The sequence below is a fragment of the Cavia porcellus genome, unplaced genomic scaffold, assembly GCF_034190915.1.
Source record: "Cavia porcellus strain 051 isolate PalLab524CR breed Dunkin Hartley unplaced genomic scaffold, mCavPor4.1 scaffold_10, whole genome shotgun sequence".
Taxonomy (NCBI): Eukaryota; Metazoa; Chordata; class Mammalia; order Rodentia; family Caviidae; genus Cavia; species Cavia porcellus.
The window spans coordinates 8265090-8289058 of record NW_026947493.1 but is presented as its reverse complement, the minus strand read 5'-3'; the positions used below and the strand labels follow the sequence as shown (position 1 = coordinate 8289058).

General features: G+C 42.8%; 1 protein-coding gene across 2 annotated transcripts in view; it reads left to right on the top strand.

Moving 5' to 3' along the window:
* Rftn1 (raftlin, lipid raft linker 1) overlaps window positions 1-23969 on the top strand; it is a 227090-nt gene that overhangs the window by 179485 nt on the left and 23636 nt on the right. For both annotated transcript variants that reach the window (XM_003480013.5, XM_023561651.2), the window contains exons 6-7: window positions 500-703; window positions 9138-9253. In XM_003480013.5, coding sequence (XP_003480061.1) covers window positions 500-703; window positions 9138-9253 — 320 coding nt within the window. The remainder of the gene's footprint in view (window positions 1-499; window positions 704-9137; window positions 9254-23969) is intronic.

The window sequence follows — 23969 nt, the reverse complement described above, 5'->3', positions numbered from 1 at the left end:
TTGATATACTTGATTAAATAGTGTGGATTTGGCCCCAGGAAACACCACTGCAGTTTATAAATAGTCCAGGGGTGTACAAGGTTCCTGGAATTAGAACGGTATTTTTATTTTTATGTGCCTTAGTACATTGACATTTTTATGTTTTTGAAGACCAGCTCTTACCCAAATATATCTGCTTTTAATTCCAGAACACATCTTTGTATGAATTTTTAGAAATTTCTTCTATGTCTTCCCAAATGCCTAACTCTGCAAATTAATCCCAGAAAACAGTTGTTCATATATTACAGATTTAAAACCAGTGTCCCCAACTTACAGCCCCTTTCCACTTGAAGGCAGTCTCAACTTACTACTTGGAAATGGGTTTTATTATTTGGCAACACTTCAGCCTCAGTCTTACTTTTGGTATCATTTCTTCAGGCTCCAAAGACATTTTACTAAACCCAATGAGGCAGATTTTATCGCCATCTGACTCCCTACCCCTTTTTACAACTTCCCACAGAAATGGAGATCTTCACGCTTTTCAACAAGCCGAAGAACCATCAGAAGGGCCGGCAATACTACCCTGTCACCATTCCTCTCCGCATCTCCAGAAATGGGCAGACAGTGAGCAGTCTGGATGCCAACTGGTTGGAGCACATGAGTGACCACTTCCGGAAAGGGGGGATGCTGGTGAATGCAGTCTTCCACCTGGGAATGGTGCATGGTATGGAAGTTGCCTTTGGTGGCTCTCGCTAACTCTACTGATGCTTTGTGGTCTTAACTGCTCTTCAGGGTATGCTGCATTCAGAAAGCTGTACAGGCAGTAAACGTGTGGCATTTGATTTATAATTAATGCATCTTGAGCAGTTTTCATAAAGCCAAGGACCTGTGCTCTCCAGACCTCTACAGAGATCATCCAGGTGCCTTCTGAAATGTCAGGGAAAGGGCAGTGATTCTGCTTGATCCACAGTGGTCTCCATCCCTGTTGCTTTTAAAAGCTTTTATAAAGATGATTCCCTAGGATTGTTAATTACCTCCTGCAATTATGTCGCTCAAAGGTGCAAATTGTTTGTAGACACTATTACAGTTTGAAGCAGCAGTAGCAGCACCTTGGAATTGACAGTAGAACAATAAATTGCACTGCCTGGTTTCTGTAAGCTCCACTGGGACACACTCTATTCCTGGGTCTCAGGTCACCTGATTCTCCCCATGAATGGATGATTTCCTGGGGGATTGTTGCATAGAAGAGCATTAGTGATGTCAGCTGTCAAGGCAGAAAAAAGTCTTCCCACAGTAGAAAGGTATCAAGAAAAGAAAGGGTTTTGGGTTAACATGAAGGTAAATTGAATCACCTGCTTGGTACATATCAAAGCTGGGGGGCAATTTGAGGACTGGGACCAACATGCCAGTGTATACAGGTCCTGAGGGCTACTAGTCAGAGGGCTTCATAAGTGACATGCAATACCAAATTTGTTAATCCCAACAAAAACTGGCAGGGGTCAAACAGTACTGTGTCTTGTTAAGTTTTCTGTCTAAAGAACCAGCAGAGGTAGGAATGGATTCTGTATTACTTGCAATCCTTGAAATGCCAGCAAGCATCTTTAGATACTGGTGTTAATTCTGAATGTACATTCTTTGAATCATTCAAAGCCTTGGCAGATGACATAGCACAGACAGGCCTTAATTTTGTATGCAAGTCACTTGTTAGTGTCTAACATCAATGTCTAATATCAACATGTTACTATCATAGCATAAGGCATTGTAGAATCAGTGGACCATAATCATCAGTTAAATGAACGAATGACATAAGGAAGGCAATTACCTCGTTAAAAATACATCTAGAGCAGCACTGTCCTATAGAACTTCTGTGATAATGGAATGTTTTATATCATGCTTTCCCAACCATTTGTGGGTACTGAGCACAATTAACATTTATTTAGTTTAAATAACTGAATGCGGCTAGTGCATTGGATTATGCAATTCTATCGATACAAATAAGGATGAGTCACTTCTGTTCCCTGGTTACCAGGTCATTAACCTCTCTGTACAAGAGGACACTCTCCATGGTAGCCATGGCAGAGGGGGCCATGAAACCAAGGGCTGTCATGATCTGTCTGAAGATGCTCCATAAAGCCCAGGGCAGCATATGTTTGGAGCAAGTATTTGAGTCATGGGCCTGAGAAAGTGCTAGAAACGAGCCTCCTGCTTCCTGCAGGTACACCCCCTCGTCCATCTTAGGTTGGGCCCATAGCAGCTCCTTTGATATCCTCTGGTCTCCATAGATGCCCCATGTGGCAGTACGTAACTTTACACTTCTCTGCAGGAAACTGATAGCTATTAGTAATATCCTGAAGATTTACAGGGAGGTGCTGGAAGTGGTAGCTACACAGGCTGCTATGGGCAACTGTTTTTCCTCTTAGGAGAACTGGGGCATCAAAAGGCAGGTTTTCTTTGGCCCCACTGCTTGAGCAAGCTGAGTCCCAAGAGAGAACATCTTGAAACTTTACAAAGCCGTCCTCTTACCATGATGGTTTGGTAATCTAGGCTGAATTACTTTCCTTTGCTCTCTCTCCTCATCCTGCTTTCCAAACTTGCATCCAAAAGCACAGAGAAATTGTATGGTTTTTTACCTTCAGATTTGCCTTGAATGTTTGAAATGCTGTTATATCCTCCCTTAGCATTAAGCAGCATTAAATCCAGCCCTCCTGTCTTGAAGACACCGTGAAATGTCCCCTGGCAAGTGTAACTGTGAAGTCCTCCACCACGCCTGCCACATCTTCCTCCATGAAGCCATGTCTAGCACTGTGCCATAGCCATGTGACTCTGTCTAGGGAGGGTGGCATGAAAGTCTCAGAACTCAACTCACTGGAACCCATTCTCCCTGGAAAGACAGTTTGCCCTGTGTTTGTGCTGAGAGGAGCCTGTGAAATGGGGTGAAGGTAGTGAGCTTTAGGCTGTTTATGCTCTGGAAAAGCTCAGATTTTCTGCTCACCAGAAAAGAAACAGAAGTACAATATTCTCCCAGAATTTTTTTAAAAGGGCAAATTAATCAAAATTATGAAAGGAAGCCATAGCTAATGAAATAATTAGTGTATTTACTAGATAAACCTAGTAGAGGCAGAAGCACTTGAAGCTGTTTGCCATCTGGGAAAGCACCAGTCAGAACTCTTCAGTGGGTAGTTATACTCCAGAACAGTGCCCACAAAATCATAAAACTCCTGAGAGCTTTGTTCCTTGAACAAGGTGATGCAGGAGTCAAATTACCCAGCTCAGACTTTGGTTTCTGTTTTCACTCTCAGGCCATGGAGAGATCCTTCCAGTCCTGAGCTTTGGGCTGCCCCTCCTGGTACTAGGGGTTCTTTCCCCACAGTCAGGTATCTTGGCCAGGTAGCTTGCCAAGTCCAGCAAGCTCAGGGCACAGTAGGAGAAGTACCTCGAGGGTGACGTGTCCTTACGGGGCTCTGGCATTGCGGCTCCAAGCAGCCTGCACATAGCAGCTCCTCCTGTGTCATCATCATCATAGCTCTGCTCGGTCACGGGGACTGTTATTACTGCTGTGCTGAGGAAGAGAGAGGCTGTGTCACTGCCAGGGTTTCCATCTGATAAGTGACAAGATTGTGAGAGGAAGAAAGAATGGTTTGGGCAGGGTAAAGGGCTGCGCGGAGGCAGGAGGAGACAGAAGTTAATGGAGGCTGTGGTCTCAGCAGGGCCTCAAGGTAGAAAGAGGAGGGCTCCAGGGCTACTTGGGGGAACAGGAGGAATGAGCTCAGGCCCCACAACAGAACCGCACTGGCACTCAGCAGCACTGCAGGTGAGAAGACAAAGGCTGGTCTCCAGAGGGTGGAGGAGGGAGGGCCTGCATCAAGCTGGCTGTTGAGGAGCAGCAGCCAGGTGACACCATCTGCAGCCCCAGCTTGGAGGCTGGTCTCTCTCCAAGGGTTCTGGGCCTGCCAGACCCCTGCTGCCATCACTGGCCGCCAGAACCATGGCTGCCACCCCCTCTCTCCAAGGCCGGCTTCACCCTGCCTTTGTCCCTGGTGCCTCCACCTGCCTTGCATTACTTGTTCTGAACACACCCTCGCTTTGGTGTGCCCCTGCCATCCTGCTCTCACTGTGTATTCCCAGGCCCTGTGCTGGCCTTCTCCCTGACCCTCCCTGATCCTCCGTTTGCCCTGCCTGTTCCAGCCTGTCCTGCCCTTGCCCTCTCCTTCCCTGGCAGTTCTTCTTCTCTTTGTTTTAAACAGATATTCTTCTCTACTGATTGTGCAAACCTTATTCTACTCCAGCAGCACACACTACGTAATGAGTCTGCCTTCACTTTTCTCTTGTGCATGGTGATCCCATCCTTGCTTTCCTTTTTAACTACAAGAGCCCTTCTTTCTGCCCTGACTGCTTGAAAAGGATTCTGCAGAACATCCTGAATATGGATTTATCTGGTCAGTACCTTGTGGTGTCTTTTACTTTTCTGGTGTCTTTTACTTTCTGGTGTCTTTTACTTTTCACTATTTCCTATAAAAAGGAAGTTAGTTATATAGACGATAAATGAAAATTTATGATTGAAATACATTCTAGATGATGTCCTCTGCATGTCGTGTCACACAGGAGTGCCCAGCTGTCTCTCCATGCCTACCTTTTTTAAAAGATTGAGTTATCCTTGGAACTCTCCCTGATACTTCAGCCTGCATCTGAGTCCATATAGCATCGGATATTTCCATCACTCTTTTTAACACCGAGACCTAGCATACCCTGCATTACCATTACTTGCAGACTACAAATATAAGAACATATACATCTTCCATGTGGAATATGTGTGTATGTGTGTGTGTGTGTGTGTGTGTGTGTGTGTGTATGGCTTATACACAGACTTGCAGAGCCCAGCGTGTACTTCTTGACATGCCATTGCAAGTGCCCTAAGCTCTGAGGCAGAGTGTGTTTGTCTTATAGTGGTCAGAGAGTACCATTCCTACTCTAGCCACTCACACAGCGTATGGCTGTTCATAGTTGGAACTCAATAATATTTCTTAGTTTCTCAAAGAATACATGCTTTAGAGTCAAACAGAGTATATGTCAGATCTAGTTTGGTTCTTTCATTCCATTTGAACATGGTCAAATTATTTAATTTTTGTAGCTTCAACTGTCTCATCCACTAATGGGCAATGGTAACTCTTGGAGAGTTTTGGGGAAGATTCCATGGGAGATTCTGAATCATGCCAGGCAGAGTGCCTCATATTTAGCCAACACTGAGCCATCATGTCTCTTCCCTGTATGGTTAATGGCACTGAAACTTACAGCTAATCCTTGCTCTTGCTGAAGAATGCTATCTTTTCAAGGACACTGAGCTTTTCACAAAAATGTAGGAGGGCTGGCAGGCAAGTCCGGAGCATCAGTCAGAGCCTAAGAGGTAAGCTTGCTCATTATCTGGTTACTAGAGGAAATTAGCGATAGGGAAGCAGAATGAGACGAGTGTCTGAAATGGGTTAAATAATGGTTTTGTTCACTGTGGATTGCATGTTGGGATGACCAACTTGTATTCACATCATATGTTGGCCAGCACCATTCCTGGAACAAGAGAGTTCTGAGAACATTGTGTGACTTCCCGTGGAGAGGAGGGGCTGTAGGGAGCCATAGAATCTGTGATGCCCTCTGCAGACAGTTTAGTCCTACCTAGCTTGACAAAAATAGATGGTCACTTAGTTTTTAATCTCATTGAAATATCCTAAATGCGCTTATTGCTTGACCCAGTGTGTACATTCCGAGCTAGACTGGGAGGATACACCCAGGGCTAAGCCTGAAGGTGAGCCTGACAGAAAGTTATGATGACTGCCAGAGAAGAGTGGTTGCTCCTAGCAATTACCTCTGGAGATAATATGGCAAATCTTCTTTTCCCACGTCCTTTTTGTAAATCATAAGCTTGGAATGTTAAGGTGGCCTTTTGCCAAAAGACTGACATCAAATATTTATATCATACCAGGGCAAATAGCTTTTTGTGCACAGTAGGGAAGCATCTTTACTTTAATAAAAAAAAAATGCAGTGATAATGGAATGTTTCCCATAGATGGAGGGCAGTTTAACCTTTTTACGTTAGGAAACTTTGCTCTGAGAGAGACCTATTTATACCCAACTCATGGCGCATTTCAGTGAGGCAGAGCTGTCAAAGTCATAAGGAGATGGGGAGTGGATGAGGCCGTCAAAACAAGGGGTTTTTTTAAAGTCTAGCTGGCTCTCTTTGTGATTCTTTGACTTTTTTTGTTGTTTCATATGACCATGTTTTGACAGCCATCCTGAACTTATTTTGTAGTTAAGTAGGTGGGTCAGCGCCAGATTCAGGAGGTAGAGCACCAGGGGAGGGGCTGGGAGGCAGGCAGTGGATGAGGGGGCCAGTATGCTCCTGCTTATTATCCCAAGCCTGGCCACACCTCCTCCCTGGCCTGTAAGGAAGGAGGGGAAGTCTATACAGGCTCCAAGTGTCCCTTCCCTCTCCTGAGTGCAGCCCTGCCTCAGGGTGCTATATTGGCAGGCTAAAGATCATTATTCTTTATGTTCAGCTGGGCTCTTTGGTACTTACATCACAGGTTGGGCATGGCTGGAGGTTTCCATTGAGGAGCTGGTGTAAGTGGAAGTTTTGGAAATTAGGTATACTGTCATCCCTTGGCATCCACAGAGAAGTACCCCTTAGATACCAAAGTCTGTGCTACCTGCATCTTCCTATATATCTCTGGATTACTTACAATGCCTATTATGATATAAATGCTCTATAAATATTTGCTATACTCTTATTTAGTGACAATAATAACAAAGAAAAGGTCTGTACACGTTCCATATAGACTTTTTAAAAATTCATCTGCAGTTGATTGAATCCACAGATGTGGACCCTGTAGATACAGAGGGCCAACTACAACATGTCTCTAAAGGTCTTGAGAAAATATGTGCTATCACTATAGAATCCTGAAGGGATTGCTGAGTGTCTTCTGATCTTTAGGTCAAAACTGGAGAAGTTTTATTCAGAGGAGTTTCTTAAGGGATCCCTGACTCCATTCTGTGCTCAACTCTGGCCTGTGCATATCCAGGATATTATTGTCTCCTCCTCCATTGTAAGGTAGCTTTATTTTGCTGCCTGTGAGGTCTGCAGTGGCCAGCAGGTGTTGGGATGGATGAGTATGTGGCCTAAAGGTCACTCAGGGTTCGAGTATTTGAGTGCTTCCCAAAACATACTGGGTAGATCACCCTTCTGAGGCTCTGTCTTCTATTCTTGGACTATTCTAAGAGAGGTTCTAGGTTGCTGCCTTAGAACAAACAGTCAAAAAGGGGAGACTTTTTGTGATAGGTGCTTCAGACATTATGAAATTACTCTCTAAAATACTGCAATTGAAATTCCCATAAGCACTATAAAATTTCCCTTATCTTCATACCTCTACCAGGAGTATTTTACTTTCAAAATTTGCCAATCTGGTAACAAAAGAGATTGAAACTTTTTTTTCAATATGTACTGCCTATGGAAAGAGCATTAATTGCTAATTTATGTTCTTTGCCCATTCCTAATGGTATTTTCATATTTTTAGCTATCAATTTATAAAAGCTTCTTATATGTAAAGAGTGTCTAGCTTTTTGATGCAAATAATTTCCCCATGTTGTTAAGCTTTTTAATTTTGTTATGTAGCTATAGATTGTTATGCATTCATATTGGTCAGTCTTTTTCTTTGTGATTTCTGAAAAATACTGCAATTCCAAAGACTCCAGTGTGATTCATATTTATCTCCCTTGCCTGTGTGTGTATGTGTGTGTGCACATATCACATTATTATGTATTTGTCTTATTACAATTATCCATTTAAAGTAGCAAATCATTAAATGGGCTTTGTATGCGTTTTAGTCTACCAGGGCCACAGATTAAGTGATTGGTGCCATAAATGATACTTATTTCCTCCTATTTCTGGAGGCTCGATCAAGGTGCTGGCAAATTTGGTTTTTGTTAAGGGTCTCTTACTGATTTCAAGACATCTGCTGCTTCACTCTGTCCTCGCACAGCTTTTCCTCTGTACATCTTGGAGACTGGGGTAATGCAGGAGCAATCTCTGGTGTCTCTTCCTGTTCTGCAGGGATTATGCCCTTATGGTCTCATTTAACTTTACTTCCTAAAGACTCCAAATATAATCACGTTGCGAGTTCAGGCTTCAATATACGAATTTTGGAGGTCACAGTTCAGGCTATAACAGTATCTTTGAGTAGTGCTGGTGGACTAGAACCCCAGAGCTTGGAAAGGATTATCCGTTCAAAAATTCCATGTCACAGATGCGAGGCCAAGGCTCTGAAAGGGTTATGGTACTTTTCATGAGTCGAGACCCAGGCCACTGGCTGCTACACCAATCCTTTCCCCTACAATCTGATTTAAATGAACCTAGGACAGTTAGGACCTACAATCAAAAAGGAAGTGGGCAGAAGGTGTCTTCCTTTGCATCTCCTGCTGCAAGGCAAGGTCTGCTCTAGTTTGCTTTATATCCTCATTTCCTAGACAGTTCTTGGATCATGCTGTACATTTAATGTATAGTTGTTGAGTTGGACAGAACTCAGAACCTGACACATTGATGACAGCAATGCCTGAGGAAACATTCTCAGTGGTAAATAATTTTGGGAAGTTCCCGCACTCCCAAATTCCTACTCTTGACAAGAGCTGCCTGAAATGTCATCTGAATTGCAGCCATATCCTGCAAACCTCTAACACTCGGCACTTCTGCACCTGACAAGCTCAGATTCAGTGTGTTATATCTGCCTTTCCTTTAAAAAAAAAATCCCTCTCACCTAAATATAGTTTTATTCTAAAAAATGTCTCTAAATGGCTGTGTTTTACTCTGGATAAGTTCTCCCCAGTGCTTCCTGATGGAGCGTGAAAAGGAAGGTAAACGCGTGAAATCAAATGGTGATTGCTAACAATGAAATTTGGTCTCATAAAATCAAGGATATTATTCAAAACTGCGAGGTAAATTAGTCTCATTCATTCTGATGGGGCTAGACTCTATGGCTGTGTGTGCTCCTTTAATTAACATGCTGAAAAGATGTTCTGATTGGGATTATTAATGAATGCAATGAAAAATTTTGCTGCTTATACAGCTTCTGCCACAGACAGCTTACACAGACTCCGTTTTGCTTTTTTTTTCTCTACAGACCCCTTACATGGCTTGACAGATGGTGTATTCATCTTTGAAGCTGTTTCCACAGAAGATAGCAAAACCATACAGGGCTATGATGCTATTGTTGTCGAACAATGGACAGTCCTGGAAGTAAGTGTGGGATTGGCAGTGGTGTTTCTTCTATTTGGGCAGTGATTGTTTTGTCAGCTTGCTCAGCTGTGACTTTCTTATGAAAGAGATTCGCCTGGGTCCCTGTCAAGGGGTCCTTTAATTCCTCATGTGCTCCCAGGTGAGGGTGGATCCCACTTTTCCCCTCTCTTGAGGAAAAACTCATTGCATGTGTCAGTTCAGTGGATGGAAAGACAGCTGGATCATTAATTTGCATGTCACATAGGAGGCAGGCACCTAGTTTGTGGCCTCCATGACAATAACAACAGCACCGACCCTGATGCTGAGTCCTTGCCACCTCCCTGTATATCTGTGCCCATGAGCTCATTCAGTCACCTAAGGAGCCTGTGAGGTAAGTGCCATTATTGCTCCTGTTTTGCAGTTAGGAAACTGAGGTACAGAGAGCTTGAGTCCCTTGTCCAAGGTTTTGCATGAAGTGCTACAGGATATATTTGAGAAGTGGTAACTCACATTGCCTCCAGGTGGCTGTAGGCAAAGGAATCCTTCGGGCCCTGATCCACTGGCACTTTGGAATCCCTCACTGACTTCTAAGATTCACTGGCTCTTCTCCAATAGCATTGATATTCAAACTAGTTGTATGTACACTTGTCTTAGTTTCCTCTCATTGCTGAGACAAAATACCCAACACCCAAAGTTAAAGGAAGGAAAGGTTTGTTTAGCTATAGTTTGGGTGGGGGGTTCAGTCCATATTCAGCTGACTCCAAGGCAGCGTGGCATTGCAGAGGAGAACAGTTTGTGGTGGACAGGATCAACAAGGGATGACCACAGCTCTTTCTAACTCTTGTATCTTATCCAAGTTACTTAGGGTAGGTAGCACTCACATCCTTAATCCTAGTATCCTTGATCCTAGCGCTGCACCATGAATCAATCCCAGCATCACACTGGAAAAGACCTACCTGTGACTGCGTGAGGCTTTGGGGTGACATCTAGACACAAACCGTAATAACCCCTCCTGGGATGTCAAGGAAAGCTCTTTGAACATAAAGGACTGATTTCTGAATGCCTAGAAAAACACAGGATTGGTGCTACTCTGAGGGTTGCCAGGGCAGAGTAAGACAGAGGCGGATGCAACTTTAGGGGAGCAGGGAGCAGCTTGTGCTGACCAAACGTTTGCACTTGTTAGTTCTGTGGCAGGCCTTGGCCTGGTTTATGGGCAGGAATCAGAAGCCTCAGGGCACTGTTATTGGGCTTTGAGGCCCCAGAAGTTTCCAGCAGACTTCAGAGAATGGGAAGCAGACTTCAGAGAATGGGAAACAGGGCTGCCTTGGCCATGCCTGCATCGCAGCAGTGATGGGGGATTATTGCTTCCAAGCGTGACAGGTGTGGAGTACACCAAGAAACTGGAATATGCAAAACAGGTGTTGCAAAGTCCCAGCATCCAGGCCCAGAAATCTTAAAGACATGTGGAAAGTAAGATAAGATGATGATCCGGTTTGCAATTAGACTGTACCAGTTATCCTCATGTGACCTTAGTGCCCAGGGGTCTTTCCAGCCTCTATGCTCCTAACTGGAAAGAGGTATAGAAGAAGTGAGGCACAGTCTAAAACATAGAGCACAGTCCAGGGAGCCATATCACCTCTCAGTGCCTCACACTTCCTCCCCTGTAGGATGGGACAGGGCTGTTTATCCAAGCGCTCCACAGGTAAAGTGAACAAGGCTCCAGGTGACATGAAATAGGAACTAACAGGAGGAGCAGGTTGAGGCTCTTAAGGACCCATTAACATGGAAGACCATGCTCATTGCCCAGCAGCCCAACTTTAGCCTGGAGGCTTGTCCATAGCAGGAGAGGTACATGGCTGTACCCAGAAACTGTGCAAGTATGGAGGCAATTGGCAGGAATTATAAAATTCCCTGTTGTCTGTATATGGCTGTTAAGCAGGAGCACAGTGTGAATGGTTGGAGTGAACATGTTCTATTGACGTCACTCAGCTTTCGGATGATGTTACCTCTAGATAAACCCATCCTAAACTGAAGATGCTGTAAGTTGAAAATGCATTTAATGCTCCCAAAGTGCCCAGCATGATAGCTTAGTGCCAGCACACTGTGGAGTCCGAGTTGTCTCTTGTGATCACATGGCTCACTGTGAGCTGCTTTGAGCTACTGCAGCCGAGCAATGGCCCGAGAGCATGGTACTGCAGATTGCTAGCTGAGGAAAAGACCAAATTCAAACTCAAAGTTCAGTGTCTACTAAGTGCATATCACTTTTGCTCCTTTGTTCTAAAACTTTAGTTTTAGAACATCATAGGGACCACATGTATATATGTTTTAGACCATTAGGGACCACTTGTATATAAAATGTTTGTAGGAAGAAAATAAGATTCTAAATTAAAGACATTGTTGTCTTTTACAATTGACATTGTATGATTTAAGAAGTTAGATAAGGAAAGCTTAACATTTATTCATAAGCTTTTCTTGGATCCACAGACTGGTTTCCATTAAGCTTATCTATCAGCTTACTTTCTAAAATGTTTCAACGTTTTTTTCCTCCTGATGTCTTATTTTTATGCATAGATCTGTTCGATGGCATTAGACTTGGAAGCCACGCTACCAGGGGTGCTGTTTGAGCTTCTCTGTAGGAGTCCTTGGAAATACATTGGGGTTTTTAAGGACTTGTGGCAGGCTCAGTGGCATGCAGCAGCAGCAGTTAATCTCAGTAACATGAGATTAACTGAAGTGGTAGTATTTGCACAATGGAACCTGGCAGACCTTAGGTGTTGCTACTTTCCCTCTACCCTAGAGAGCCAATTCTAAGCATTTACCAGCACGAAGAAGAGAAGCCTTCATTTCATCACATTTCAACATTACAATATAAAGATGTGGCAAGTGTCCAGGAGGCAGAAGTATATTCTTTTAGTTTTCATAATAGGGACAAATGAATTAGTGTTTTTGTCATTGATCATTAGTTTTTCTCTGTTCAAGTTTTCACACTTGCACTTCTCTGTGGTCTCTGGAGCAGCCTTGAATTTCCACAGAAAAACAAATCTCTGTCCCATCTAGCAGTACCAGCCTCGGAGATTCGGTATCTCCTAGAGGCAAAAGGAGGGATCTCTTTAGGAAAAACTGTACCCCAGGGCATAGCAGTGTGCCTTCCTCCTATAGCCAGGATAGGCAGCCTTCAGGATTCAGCCTGGAGGCTACTTCTTACAGAGTGCAAGGCCGCTCCTGTGTATGCCTCTAATGCTCTGTGCAGGAGCCTACTGTGACTTCTACTGTCCTCTTTTCACTTTTCTCCCTCGATTGAGAGTTTCTAGGCCCGGGACTATTCATCCCTGTTCTCCCAGGCACTCCACTAAATTATTCTTGAGTTGGGTGAAAATCTTCGAATTTAGCCAATGGGTAGAGCAATGGTTCTCAAAATCAGGCTTGTGTCAGAATCACGGGGAGAGCTTTTGAAAATGAGTATCTGGAGTGTAGCCCAGCCTTTCTTTTCCAGTGAGTGTCTTAGTCTGCTAAGGCTGCCATAGCAAAATCCACAGACTACGTGGCTGACACAAAGGAGATTTATATTCTTACGGTTCTGGAGACTGGAAATCTGAGATTGACGTTGTACCAGGATTTGGTTTCAAGTGAGGGTTCTCTTCCTAGCTTGGGGAGGCTGATTTTTTTCACAGAGCCTTTCTTCTGAGCATGGTCAGAGGTGTCTCTTTATAAGGACTTAGTTCTGTTGGATCAGGACCCCACTCTAACGCCCTCGGTCTCCATTACTACATTGGAGACCCCATCTTCACACTCAACTTAAATCTGAGGGTAAAACACAACATTCAGTTTGTATGAGTGCATCTGAGATGGGGCCCAAGAATTTACACTTTTCAAGTACGCCAACGCTGCCGGTCTGGGGCGTGCACTTTGAGAATCCCACCATAGAGGAAGGGAGTGCTTAGCGCTTATTACCGTAACAGTGAGCAATGTCCAGTTTTGGACAGGTTTTCCTGGGCTCAGTTTTTAAAGCTGCTCTGTCAGACGCCCACTATGACCCACAGAGAGTCCCACTCCAAGGCAGTGGGTGCTCACCCAGCTCTTAACTCCCCCTCCCCAGTCCACCTACTTCCTGTCTTCCCCACCCTCTTGGCCTTGCAAAAGGCTTTTCCTGTTTAAGCCCTGGGCAGGTCCCTTTTGGCTCTTCATTAACCCTGTTTTTCTGGCAACACTGTCTTCCTGGGCAGGCCCTGATGTACCGGGCTTTGCCAGAGAATGCTGTGTACAGCTCTTTCCCATTCACATAATAGAGATGGCCCGCCAACTGCCCTGCCCTGTTCCCACCTCTTTATTCCTGTGTCTGCCTCTTAGCTGTGTAGCTCAGGGTTCTCACTCCTCTATTTCTGCCTGAGTCCCCTCTTCACATATGCATGGACACTCACACCATGCCCAGATAACCAGTCTGGCACTTTTCACCCCTGAAGGCTGTGTGCACATTGGAAAGGAGATACAGATTCCAGAGCCTGGCCTGGGTGTGCATCCTGGCTGAACAACTGTGTACAGGAAAAGCAAATCACTCCCTCTCTGTTCTTCCATTGGTGGGGATACTGATAACAATGTCTCAAAGTTAGTGAGACAGTTAAAGGAGAAAATATGTCTAACAAAAAGTCACAACTGTAGGATCTGGTGAATAGTAAGCACCTAATAAAACATCACTTTATCAGTCACTTGATATTATAATAAAACAGATCCTTTTGTTGTCTTATTCTAAGTGCACCAAGCAGGGTGTGTTGGGAACATGCGTTGCCAAATTTTCTCAGTTAGAAACCAGTGGCCTAAAATGAAATGTGTAAGGTGGATAATAGGTCAACCACAGCGCATTTGACTTAGAGTTTCCAGTGTAGAGTATGAGCTAGGAAGGTAATTCTTTCAAAGAAACGGAAAGAACTACACAGAAGAGCAGGATAGACGGACAGCCCTCTTCTTTCTCTCTGAGACTGTACATTTGGATCTGACAGCCCCTCAGTCTAGGGATGCCACCCGGTGTCCACCATGGAGAGTCCACCATCAACACTCCTCCTCCTGTGGTTCATTTCACCTCATCCATATTTGTCACATTTGGTGTCAGAACCAAACAGAAGGCAGTCTTCTGTTTCCATTGGCTCTATCATGTTGTTCCTTATTGGATTATATTACGTGTGAAAGTATAAACAGATTTTCTATGGAAAATGAGATAATACAGTAGCCATTGTTTGTTTTCTGTTATTTGGTTCTGAATGCCCTGTAATACTCTCACTCTCTTGAATGTTTTTATACTACTCTGCTATGTTTAATACTATTGTATATGAAATTATACTCAACTATTTCAACGAAAGAGACATCGTGGTAGTTACTGTTAATTACGGGTTGTCTTCTGGTGAAATACTACGTTGCTTACATTGTTTTGTTCTGATCTGCTCTCTTTAAAATAAAAAAAAAAAACCAGAAGGCAGTAGAGAAACTGATGCAATGCGTCTGGTGGCTAGTAGGACTGAAAAAGTCAGCTAAAAATAATCAGGGATTCATCTTTGCACCTTACATATTGTATTGTAATATAAAAAATATAAATACCCATCCCTTTGCCAACTATTTTAAATTTGGGGTCCACTGGTTGGAATTCTACTTTACCAATCTTATATAAGCCATACTCAAGGAGTTTTATCAGTAGTGTACAGTGTTGGTTTCTTGAAACTGTAACAAAGATATCCTTGAATTTTCATGATTTGTTTCTAGCCTCTCCCTTCTCATTCAGCCACAGTTGTCATTTTTTTTCCTGTAACTGATTGTCCTTTGCCAGTTAAAAACAACAAAGTTGTTTAATCTTCAAAAAAATGCCACTTCATTTTTCTGAGAAACAGTTTTCATGTTCACTCTCAGTTTATCAGTTTAAATAATTTTAATTAAAGCCTATTGTGGTAAGGGGTCTCACTAACGTAAACAGGTCTGGAGACACGTAAGACCTACCCTCAGGTGCGCGGCTGGTGAGAGCAGAAGGGCACAACAGGCGTCTTGGGAGGGAGGAGTTGGCTTCTAACTCCGGACAGGGCCTTTTAGTCCCACTAAAGCCCTGTGGTTCTAACTTGGGAGGTGACCTGTAGGGCAGCTGGGCATCAGTTTCTTGCTGAATGGATTATTCCATTGCATCCTCCCATCTTCTGCTTGTTTTCCAGCCTGTTGGGACCTTTCTGATCAGGATTACAGGGTTAGATGTGGAGACTAGTCCCAGTTCTGGCTTCCCTGAAGGTTTCAAATGCGAGGTGGCACCTATCTGATTCCAAAGCTAACCAAGTCCTTCTGTCCAGGTTTCTGCTGGTCCTTTTGTTCCACCTTATATTTCTCTATTTTGTCTCTCCCTAAGGGAATCATAAGAGGCTTTTAAAGGTAGTATTTCTGTAATTTAAATTTAATCGGGCTTTTAACCCTGTACAACACATTAGTCTCTCTTGTTCTTCACAAGCTTACCCAGGGTCCCACGGAAGTCTTTTAAAGCTTCCACAGTTTTCTAGCTGCCTCTTTAAGAATCTGCACTAGGAGATGCCAGGAAGTCACATCCATTTCTGTAGTATTTAGAATTCACACCTTCTGCTCTGACAAAGGGGCCAGTGTTTGTTCTTTTTAAGCCATGTGGCATTGTTTTCATTGCCATGTTTTTTCCAAGAGCATTAGTTTGGTTTAGAGATTATAGCCCTTAGTGCAAAGTCAGCAGTTCTCTGCCTCTTTTATGTGATTCAGAGGATTTTTCTGAAGAATAATCATTCCCACAAAAAGGACAGGAATTAAGACAGAGTAACCCCTAGCACAGGGGAAGCCCAAGTGGTGCTCAGCCTGACCTCAGTGTGATTCTGACAGCTCTCCCAATACTTTGACTTTTCCCAGACCCTTGTGATAGTACCCTCTGGTGTGCTGAGAGGCACAGCTGAGTGACTTTTCCTTCATGTGACTCATCTACGCCAGAGCTCAGTTAAAATTTTCAGGTTTGCTTTGGACAGCAGATCAACAACATCTATTAAAATTTAAGGGGCTGGGGATTTAGCTCAGTGGCATAAGCGCCTGCCTTGCGAGCAAGCAGTCGTGAGTTTGATCCCCAGTACCGATAAAAAGGAAAAAAGACAAAAAAAAAAAAAATTTAAAAATGCCCACTTCACCCATGAGTTGGCAGTTCCAAACCTCATGTCTTCTAGAGAAACAAATGCCAGTTGTTGACAAAAAGGTGAATACAAGGATGTCATCTCAGTAGTATTAGTAATAGAAAAAAATGTAAGATGTCCATCAGTAGGGGGAATGGTTACACAAAGGGTGATACAGTCTTTTTATGGATGAAGTCATCCAGTATAAACTGACTTTCAGACATGTTAAACAACAACAGAGTTGCAGAATAATAACGTAATGGTTAATTTTATGTGTCAATTTTGCCAGGCTGTGTTGTCTGATTGTTTGATCAAATTAGTGGAGATGCTGCTGTGAAGGTATTTTTAGATGTGGTTTATATTCTTGTCAAAAAATGGGTAAAGCAGATTACCCTTTACAATGTGTGTGGGGGGAGCATAAGAGAAAATACTGAGGTCCTAGGAGAGGAAGGAATTCTGTTTCTACTATTCTGTCAGATCAAGTTTGCAGTAGTAAGTTCTGCTGGAATTTCTATCCTGTCAGCCCACCCTGCAAACTTTGAACTTGTCACCCCATCATTATGTGAGTCAATTCCTCAGAATGATCTCTACAGATGCAGATAAGGAACATGGATACAAAGACACACACACACCCATTCACACGACAGGAAAACATTGACAAATACAGGTACAAATAGTGTGATGCCACTTACTGGGAAAACATTTCACAAAAGTCTCTGAACTGTGCCAGGGATCAAACCCAGGCTCGCATGCATATTATGAAAGTGCTCTATCATTGAACTGTACTGCTGGCCCTATACTTCAATTGTACTTTTCTGTCTATGGAAAAGAAAGTAAAATAAGAGTGAATAATTCCATTTTTTACTATCTGTTGTGTATTCTTTTCTCTCACATTTTGATTTGAACTGTATGTAGGTGTGTATGAATATAATCCAGGAAAAAAATCTCATCTTATTCCAGACTTAACCGTCAGTCCCCGTTGAGGGGGGTTTGCCTCACTTTTGTCACTATTCCTGGAGGGTTAGGTACCCCATTTTGTCCTTGTAAATCTACATTTGGCGTCCGCAGCCACAGTGGTTTCCTTAGTTGGTTCCCAACTTTTGCTTCAAAGTAACACTTTTTTCCTTTGAGTTTTTCTTGTCATTTCCATATTGAAATGTACCTTAATTCTTTACCTTCTCACTTCTGGAAAGGGCCTCTAAGGCTTTATAATTGTTGAAAATTAGAAGAAAGGTTAATTTGCATGGTCTGCATCCCCCAAGTAAACTGTTACTCCTACCAAAAGGAAAGATGTTGTATTTAAAATCAGTGACTTAGAACAGTGACCAACCAGCTCACTGACCCCTGACTTCTGATCTTAACACTGACTGATTGGCGAATGGGGCCCTGCTCCTCTGATATTTTTCCAACAGGACTTTTCATTTGCCTTCTTCTAGGTGCAGACACTTGGCATGTGGGTTCCCTGGATCGTGTAGTTTGTAGCAAGAGCAGGACTCAGTGCCAGTTGTCTGCTGGATCAGCACTAGACCTCTGACTTCCTGAGGGAGTGGTCCTTGCTCTAAGTAGGAGCAAAGATAATATAATAGAGATTAGTGGCTTCAAAACAGGCTGAATAATGTCTCCAAAGATACCAGGCCCTAATCTTTAGAACAGGTAAATGTTACATTATTTAGAAAAAGGATCTCTGAGGGCTGGGGATTTAGCTTAGCAGCATAAGCACCTGCCTGGCAAGTGCTAGCTCTTGAGTTCAATCCCCAGTACCAAAAAAAAAAAAAAAAAGAAATCTCTGTGGATGTGATTAAGGATCTAGAGATAGGAGATTGTCTTGGATTATCTGATGAGCCCTGAATGCAATCACATATCTATAGGAGAAGAGATATTATGGCATGGATCTAAAATATCCCTCAGAAGCCTCATGCAGTTGGATGGAGGCTTTGTCCTGATGCAGCAGTGTTGGCCATGGGGCTTTGGGAAGGTGATTGGGTCACAAGGGCTATTACTTCATCAGTGGATTAACATGTTCCTGCTGGCTTGAACCACTGGACATACATGACTACCCCATTTCACCTGATGGGAGAGTCATACGTTTACCACAGGTGGTTCAGAGCCACCCAGCAGTGAGACATACAAATTGCAGCCCATTGTGACCACATTAATTCATTAATGGATTCATAATTTGATGGCACTATTGGCAGGTGATAGAAACTATAGAGGACAAGGCCTCTGGAGGATGCCAGTCACTGGGGGGAATGTCCTTGGGAACTATATCTTATTCTAGGCCCCTTCTTCTCTCTAGCTTTTTCTCTCTTCCTTTCATTGCCACGAGGTAAGAGCTTTGCTGCACCATGATGTACTGCTTCACCTTAGGCCTGGAAACAGCAGTGCCTATTAACCATGGACCAAGATAAACCTTTTCTCCTTTACAATGTTTATCTCAGGTTCTTTGTCACAGTGATGGAAAGCTAACATGGGGAGGTAGAGATTTTACAGGAATTGAGAAGAAAGCAGTGCAGAGTTGGAGCAGAGTTGAAATAGCTGACCTTGCAGATGGGAGTGAAGCTGCCAGACTGGGTGGGGAATACCAGCAGCCACCAGAAGCTCGAAGAAGCAGAAAACTGTAGATTCCAGAAGGAGCACAAACCTGTTAATACTTTAATTTCAGCTCCGTACTACTTCTTGCAAGATTTCTAGCCCTAAAACTATGCAAGTATACAGTTCAGCCTTTTCAGTAGCTTAAGAATGTCATTTGGGACCCAGGTACTGTCATCTTTATGTATCCTGATCTCAGCTTATCTGCAGGTCTCTTCTCAGGATCCCAGTAAGAAGGAAGCTACTGTAGGTCCAAGTGTCACATGCAAACATGATGGCAACTGTGAAGAAAAGAGAATGTTTTTCCTGTAGTGTGTCTCCTTGTGTTAGCAAATAAGCCCTTTTCCCAGATGCCCTAGCAGAGTTTCTCTTGGGTCCCCTTTACCAGGGCTGAGTCTCAGATCCATATCACTGGCAAGAATCAGGGTCATTTGGGGCTGAAGGAAGGCGTCATCCAGGAAGGGAGACATTGCTGTCCAGTGGCTGTTGGCTCTGGCGCCCAAAAGTGCTGGTTACTGAGTGGCACTAGACAAGTCAGGGATGTTCGTATACGTCTCATAAAGAAGACCGTAGTTGTCAGTAACTTGGACAGTAGGATGACAAAAGGAAGAATCTGACTTTCAATCTGTCGCTGTACTTTTTTCTTCCATAAACTTGATTGTCATGTATTCTTCAGCACTCATATTTCATTGCCTGTACAAATAGAATATGTTAGATCTTGTAAAATTTTTATTCAACAAATATTGAGTTCCTACTGTGTGACAGCCACTGAGAACATGATGGATGGAGGAAATTCAGGCAGGAAGCATTGATTCCCTTTATCTTGAGAGTAAGAGAATAGTCATTAAAAATGAATGTCCCCCAAACTCCTGGTCTTTCCATATCCATCAATATTTTTTCTTTGTTGACAAGCTTCTTGCAGGGTGGTGAGAGACTCTAAATCACAGAAACTGTTTAAAATTGAGGAAAGAGGCAGGCAAGTTAGCCACTTTTTTGGAGACCAGGGTTAAAGTGAATTTAGAGTCTTGCAGAGAAAGAGAAGGTAAAAGAAATGATCATGTGTTCAAATCTTGTGACAAATGCAATCTTTAAAAAATACTGTGCTTTAATATATTCAGTGTATGCCTAGAATGACATGGCAGTATAAGTCCATATTCTATAGTGAGATAGAATTAGTAGATTTTGCATGCCTATGCATACTCATACATGTGTGTGCGCATGCACACATGCAATTTATTGTATGACTTTTGTAACTAAGGAGGCTAACTACTACAGTCTGCAGGCTGGAGAGCCAGGGAAGCCAGTGGCAAAATTCAGAGATCTGAGACCTGGTGGTATAGACTCCAGTTAGGGCACAAGGAGGATGCTCTTGTACTTAATTGTTTACTTGTTGTCACTTCTTGGAATATGTTCTTTTTGAATTTACTTGGCCAAGAACATTCATAAAAAACTAAAAAGGAAGGGCCTGTGAAGCATGACTAGTTGAGAGACTGCACTCAGCAACTACATACTTTAATCCGAGACAGGTCTTTGTTCAGGGGCCCTATGATGCCATCCTGTGCCTTTTACGCTCATTCTTGGGTGCTTGTACAGTGATACCCTTCGTTCATGAACACCTTTGTTTACAAATAATTTGGTTCACAAAATAAATTGGTTTGTCGTAATTTTGTTTTTGCAAACTCTACAGTGATTGAGAAACATAACATTTCTCACACAAACACAAAGATGGACATCTTTTCCAAAACTGTAGAACAAGTAAGTTCATGAACCAAAGTACTACTGTAATGGGAACTGGAAGATAGTATTCTGGTCAGAGACTCAAAGCCAGGGGGCCACAGGATACCCCTGATGGCTTTCAGGATCTAAAGAACATAGATGCTCTTGGACCCCACAGAAGCATTCCAGTTGGCCATGGGGGAAACAGGATGAAGGAGTCAAGAGAAGAGGGTTGGGGAAGGCTCTGGACAATTCACACATGCCAATCCTAACCAGGGCAGCTTTCTCCAAATTTATGTTTTTACATGTTAGGTGTCTTAAGTTAGATTGCAGTTGATATTTTTAAATACCCTGATCAGAGGAAGGAAGAAGGAAAAAAAAACAAGTCAAGAAACCCTGAAATTTACTGTTCTAATCTAGTTTCTTCATTTAATAGATTTCCTGACTACTTAAATCCTTCCATCCTCATGATCTATTATTTTATAAATGTTAGTCCCAAACCAGGCCAATAAAATATAATAGGTACACATTTAAATATCAAAAAATGAATGCATTTAAATTAAAATCAATAACACAGAATGGGAGTACCTGATTTGACAGCAATTATAATGAAAGAATGCTTAAGTAAGGCCAAAAATAGACCTGCTACTCCAAATGTTCCAGGCTGTGACAAGGTGGGGTTTGCCATATTACATCTAGTGTTACTTTGTCACTGTCCACTTGTGCTGATACCCTCCTCTGGGTCAGGTCTTCACTCTGTCTGATCTAACCCTAATGCCCCCCACTTTGGAGGGCCATCTTTGAGACCATTGGCTAGATTTGCTCTGTCTGCCTCTTGAAATAACTACATTTTACCTTACCTTGGAATCACTCTTATGCAAACTCGTTGAGTTGGGGCTGGGAATTTAGCTCAGCGGCATAAGCGCCTGCCTTGCAAACTCGTTGAGTCAGGAACCAGCAGTTCCTGATACTTACTTCCTTGAATCCAAATTAATTCCTTTTATGAAACAGGTTTTTAACAAACATTGGTTGGATGAATAATTGAGTCGTATGAGGTTACTTCTGTTTATAAAGGATATCTTTGGCCATATATATCAAAATGCACATAGGAGGGGCTTACCCTCTCCTTTGCAGTCTGTTGAAGTCTCATGTTCTAGCATAGCTACCATATTTGATAAGAAACATGAACAGATATGGGGGGAGATACCAGAGTGACAGTAATGCAGGATACACCTGGAAATGGTTCAAAACAATTGAGCATATTTATCTAGGAAGAGAACAGGGCAGTAAGACAGCTGGCTTCTTATCCTTGAAGATCTGACTTACGATAAAAGAATTGCGGGGGTGGGGGGTTACTCAGTGACAAAAGTGCCTGCTTGGCAAACGCAAGGTCATGAGTTTGATCCCTGGCACCAAAAGAATTAGACTATTTTTATTGATTGTGAAGGGAAATCAAGGTTTGGTTGGAGAGTCGATGTGGAACTCTTGAGCAGTGGAAGGGCATGGGACCTGGCGCCATCAGCTCCCAGATGCTGGTGTGATTCAGGTGGGCAAGAGGGAGAGAGCAGTGATTCCCAAATTGTGTCAGTCCACAGGTTCACTTGGGGCTGTGTCGAAAACATCCATCCCATATTCTCACTGCACCCTGGAGATTCAGAGTCAGTAGGTCTGTGGGTGGGATTAGGGACCTGTATATAAAAATTCAGCCAGGCCCAAGAACCATTGGACTGAAGGACCACCTTGATCTCTTCCAGCTGTAGTAAGCTGAGATGAATGGTTGTACTATGGCTTCTATAAGGCAGGATTCCTAAACAGTCTACTTAGTGGAGGTGAAGAAGGGCATTCTGTTTGCTTGTATCACATGGAAAATTTGACTTTCAGAGGATCAGAAACTAGTCTAATGAGGCCGAAAGGTTTGTGTTTTCATTTTCATACCTTTTCTTTTTTTACAGAAGTGATAAGTGGAGAACTTCACCCCTGGGAATACACGAAAATGAAAATACACATCCATAATGTGTATATTACGATCTGTATATAAATGCTCACAGCTGCTTTATTCATAATGTCCAAAAAGTGAAAACAATCTCTCTTATCAAGTGATCTCTATCAAGTGATGTAGAAATAAACAAATATGGAGTATCCATATAATAGAATATTATTTGGCATGTAATTGAATACTTGCTACAATATGGATGCAGCTCAAATTCATTAAAGTAAAAGTAGTCAGATGCAAAGAAACTATGTTATAAGCATCCATTTATATGAAATGTTCAGAGACAGAAATTGGATTAGTTGTCTAAGAGGCAAAAGAAGCAAAAGAAGTGGCTGCTAGTAGGTATAGAATACTCCAGGGTATGTAGCTGGGCAGTTTTACTTAGGTGGCATGGCTGTTCTCAGCTGGCTTTCTCATGTGCTAGCTGATGGTTAGGTGACCTAGAGTGAGATTACACATATGTCTCATACTTGGTTGACTGTTGATTATCTTACTATACAGTTAGGCTGGCATGGACTTCTTCACAGGACGACAGTCATAGGGTTTCCAAGAGAAGCAAATGGGCAAGAGCAGGACGCAAACTTTATGCTTCAATTTGGCTAAAGAAAGTCACAAAGCAAGCCCAGTGTCACACTGAAGAAATAGACACAACCTTCTGATAGTACAGTCAGCAACACCATTATGGTGGCAAAGCAGGAAGGGATGGATTAAAATCTATCGCCTTTTACTAAAATGCACATGGCCTTGGAGACTGGATGACTAGTTCATGACTTTGTATTTAACTTTCTTATAAAAATATACTTTCAACTTGCTAGAATACCTAGGAAAATAGTAATATAACCTCCTAGCAGATTAACTCACATTTGTAGTACAGGCTTATGTCTTGTTATTGGTGTGACTTAAGCAATTTTGATAAAACTTTAAGAACTCAAGACATAGTGACAGAACCTACTCCCGAAATACCTAAGAAAAGTAACTCATTCAATCCCTCAGCATCTAATTACTGAGCAGATACTTTCCTGTGTGATAGCCTGGATTAATCAGGGACAAGATAAACTCCCCATCTTTATGGAGGTTCTGTTCCTGTGCAGCAGATGGCAATAAACAGAAAAACAAAGACCAAGTAGTGATCAATATGTGTAAAGAAGGTGGGGGAAAAGGGTGGTGAAAGGATTTTCTAGAGGTGGCCTAGCTTTCTGAGACTGTTTCATTTTCTTGTGTTTGGGTTTTGCTTTGTTTTGTTTGTTTTTTATCAGGTCATCCTTTGGTGGGTTAGGGTCCAGATGCTGACTGGAAC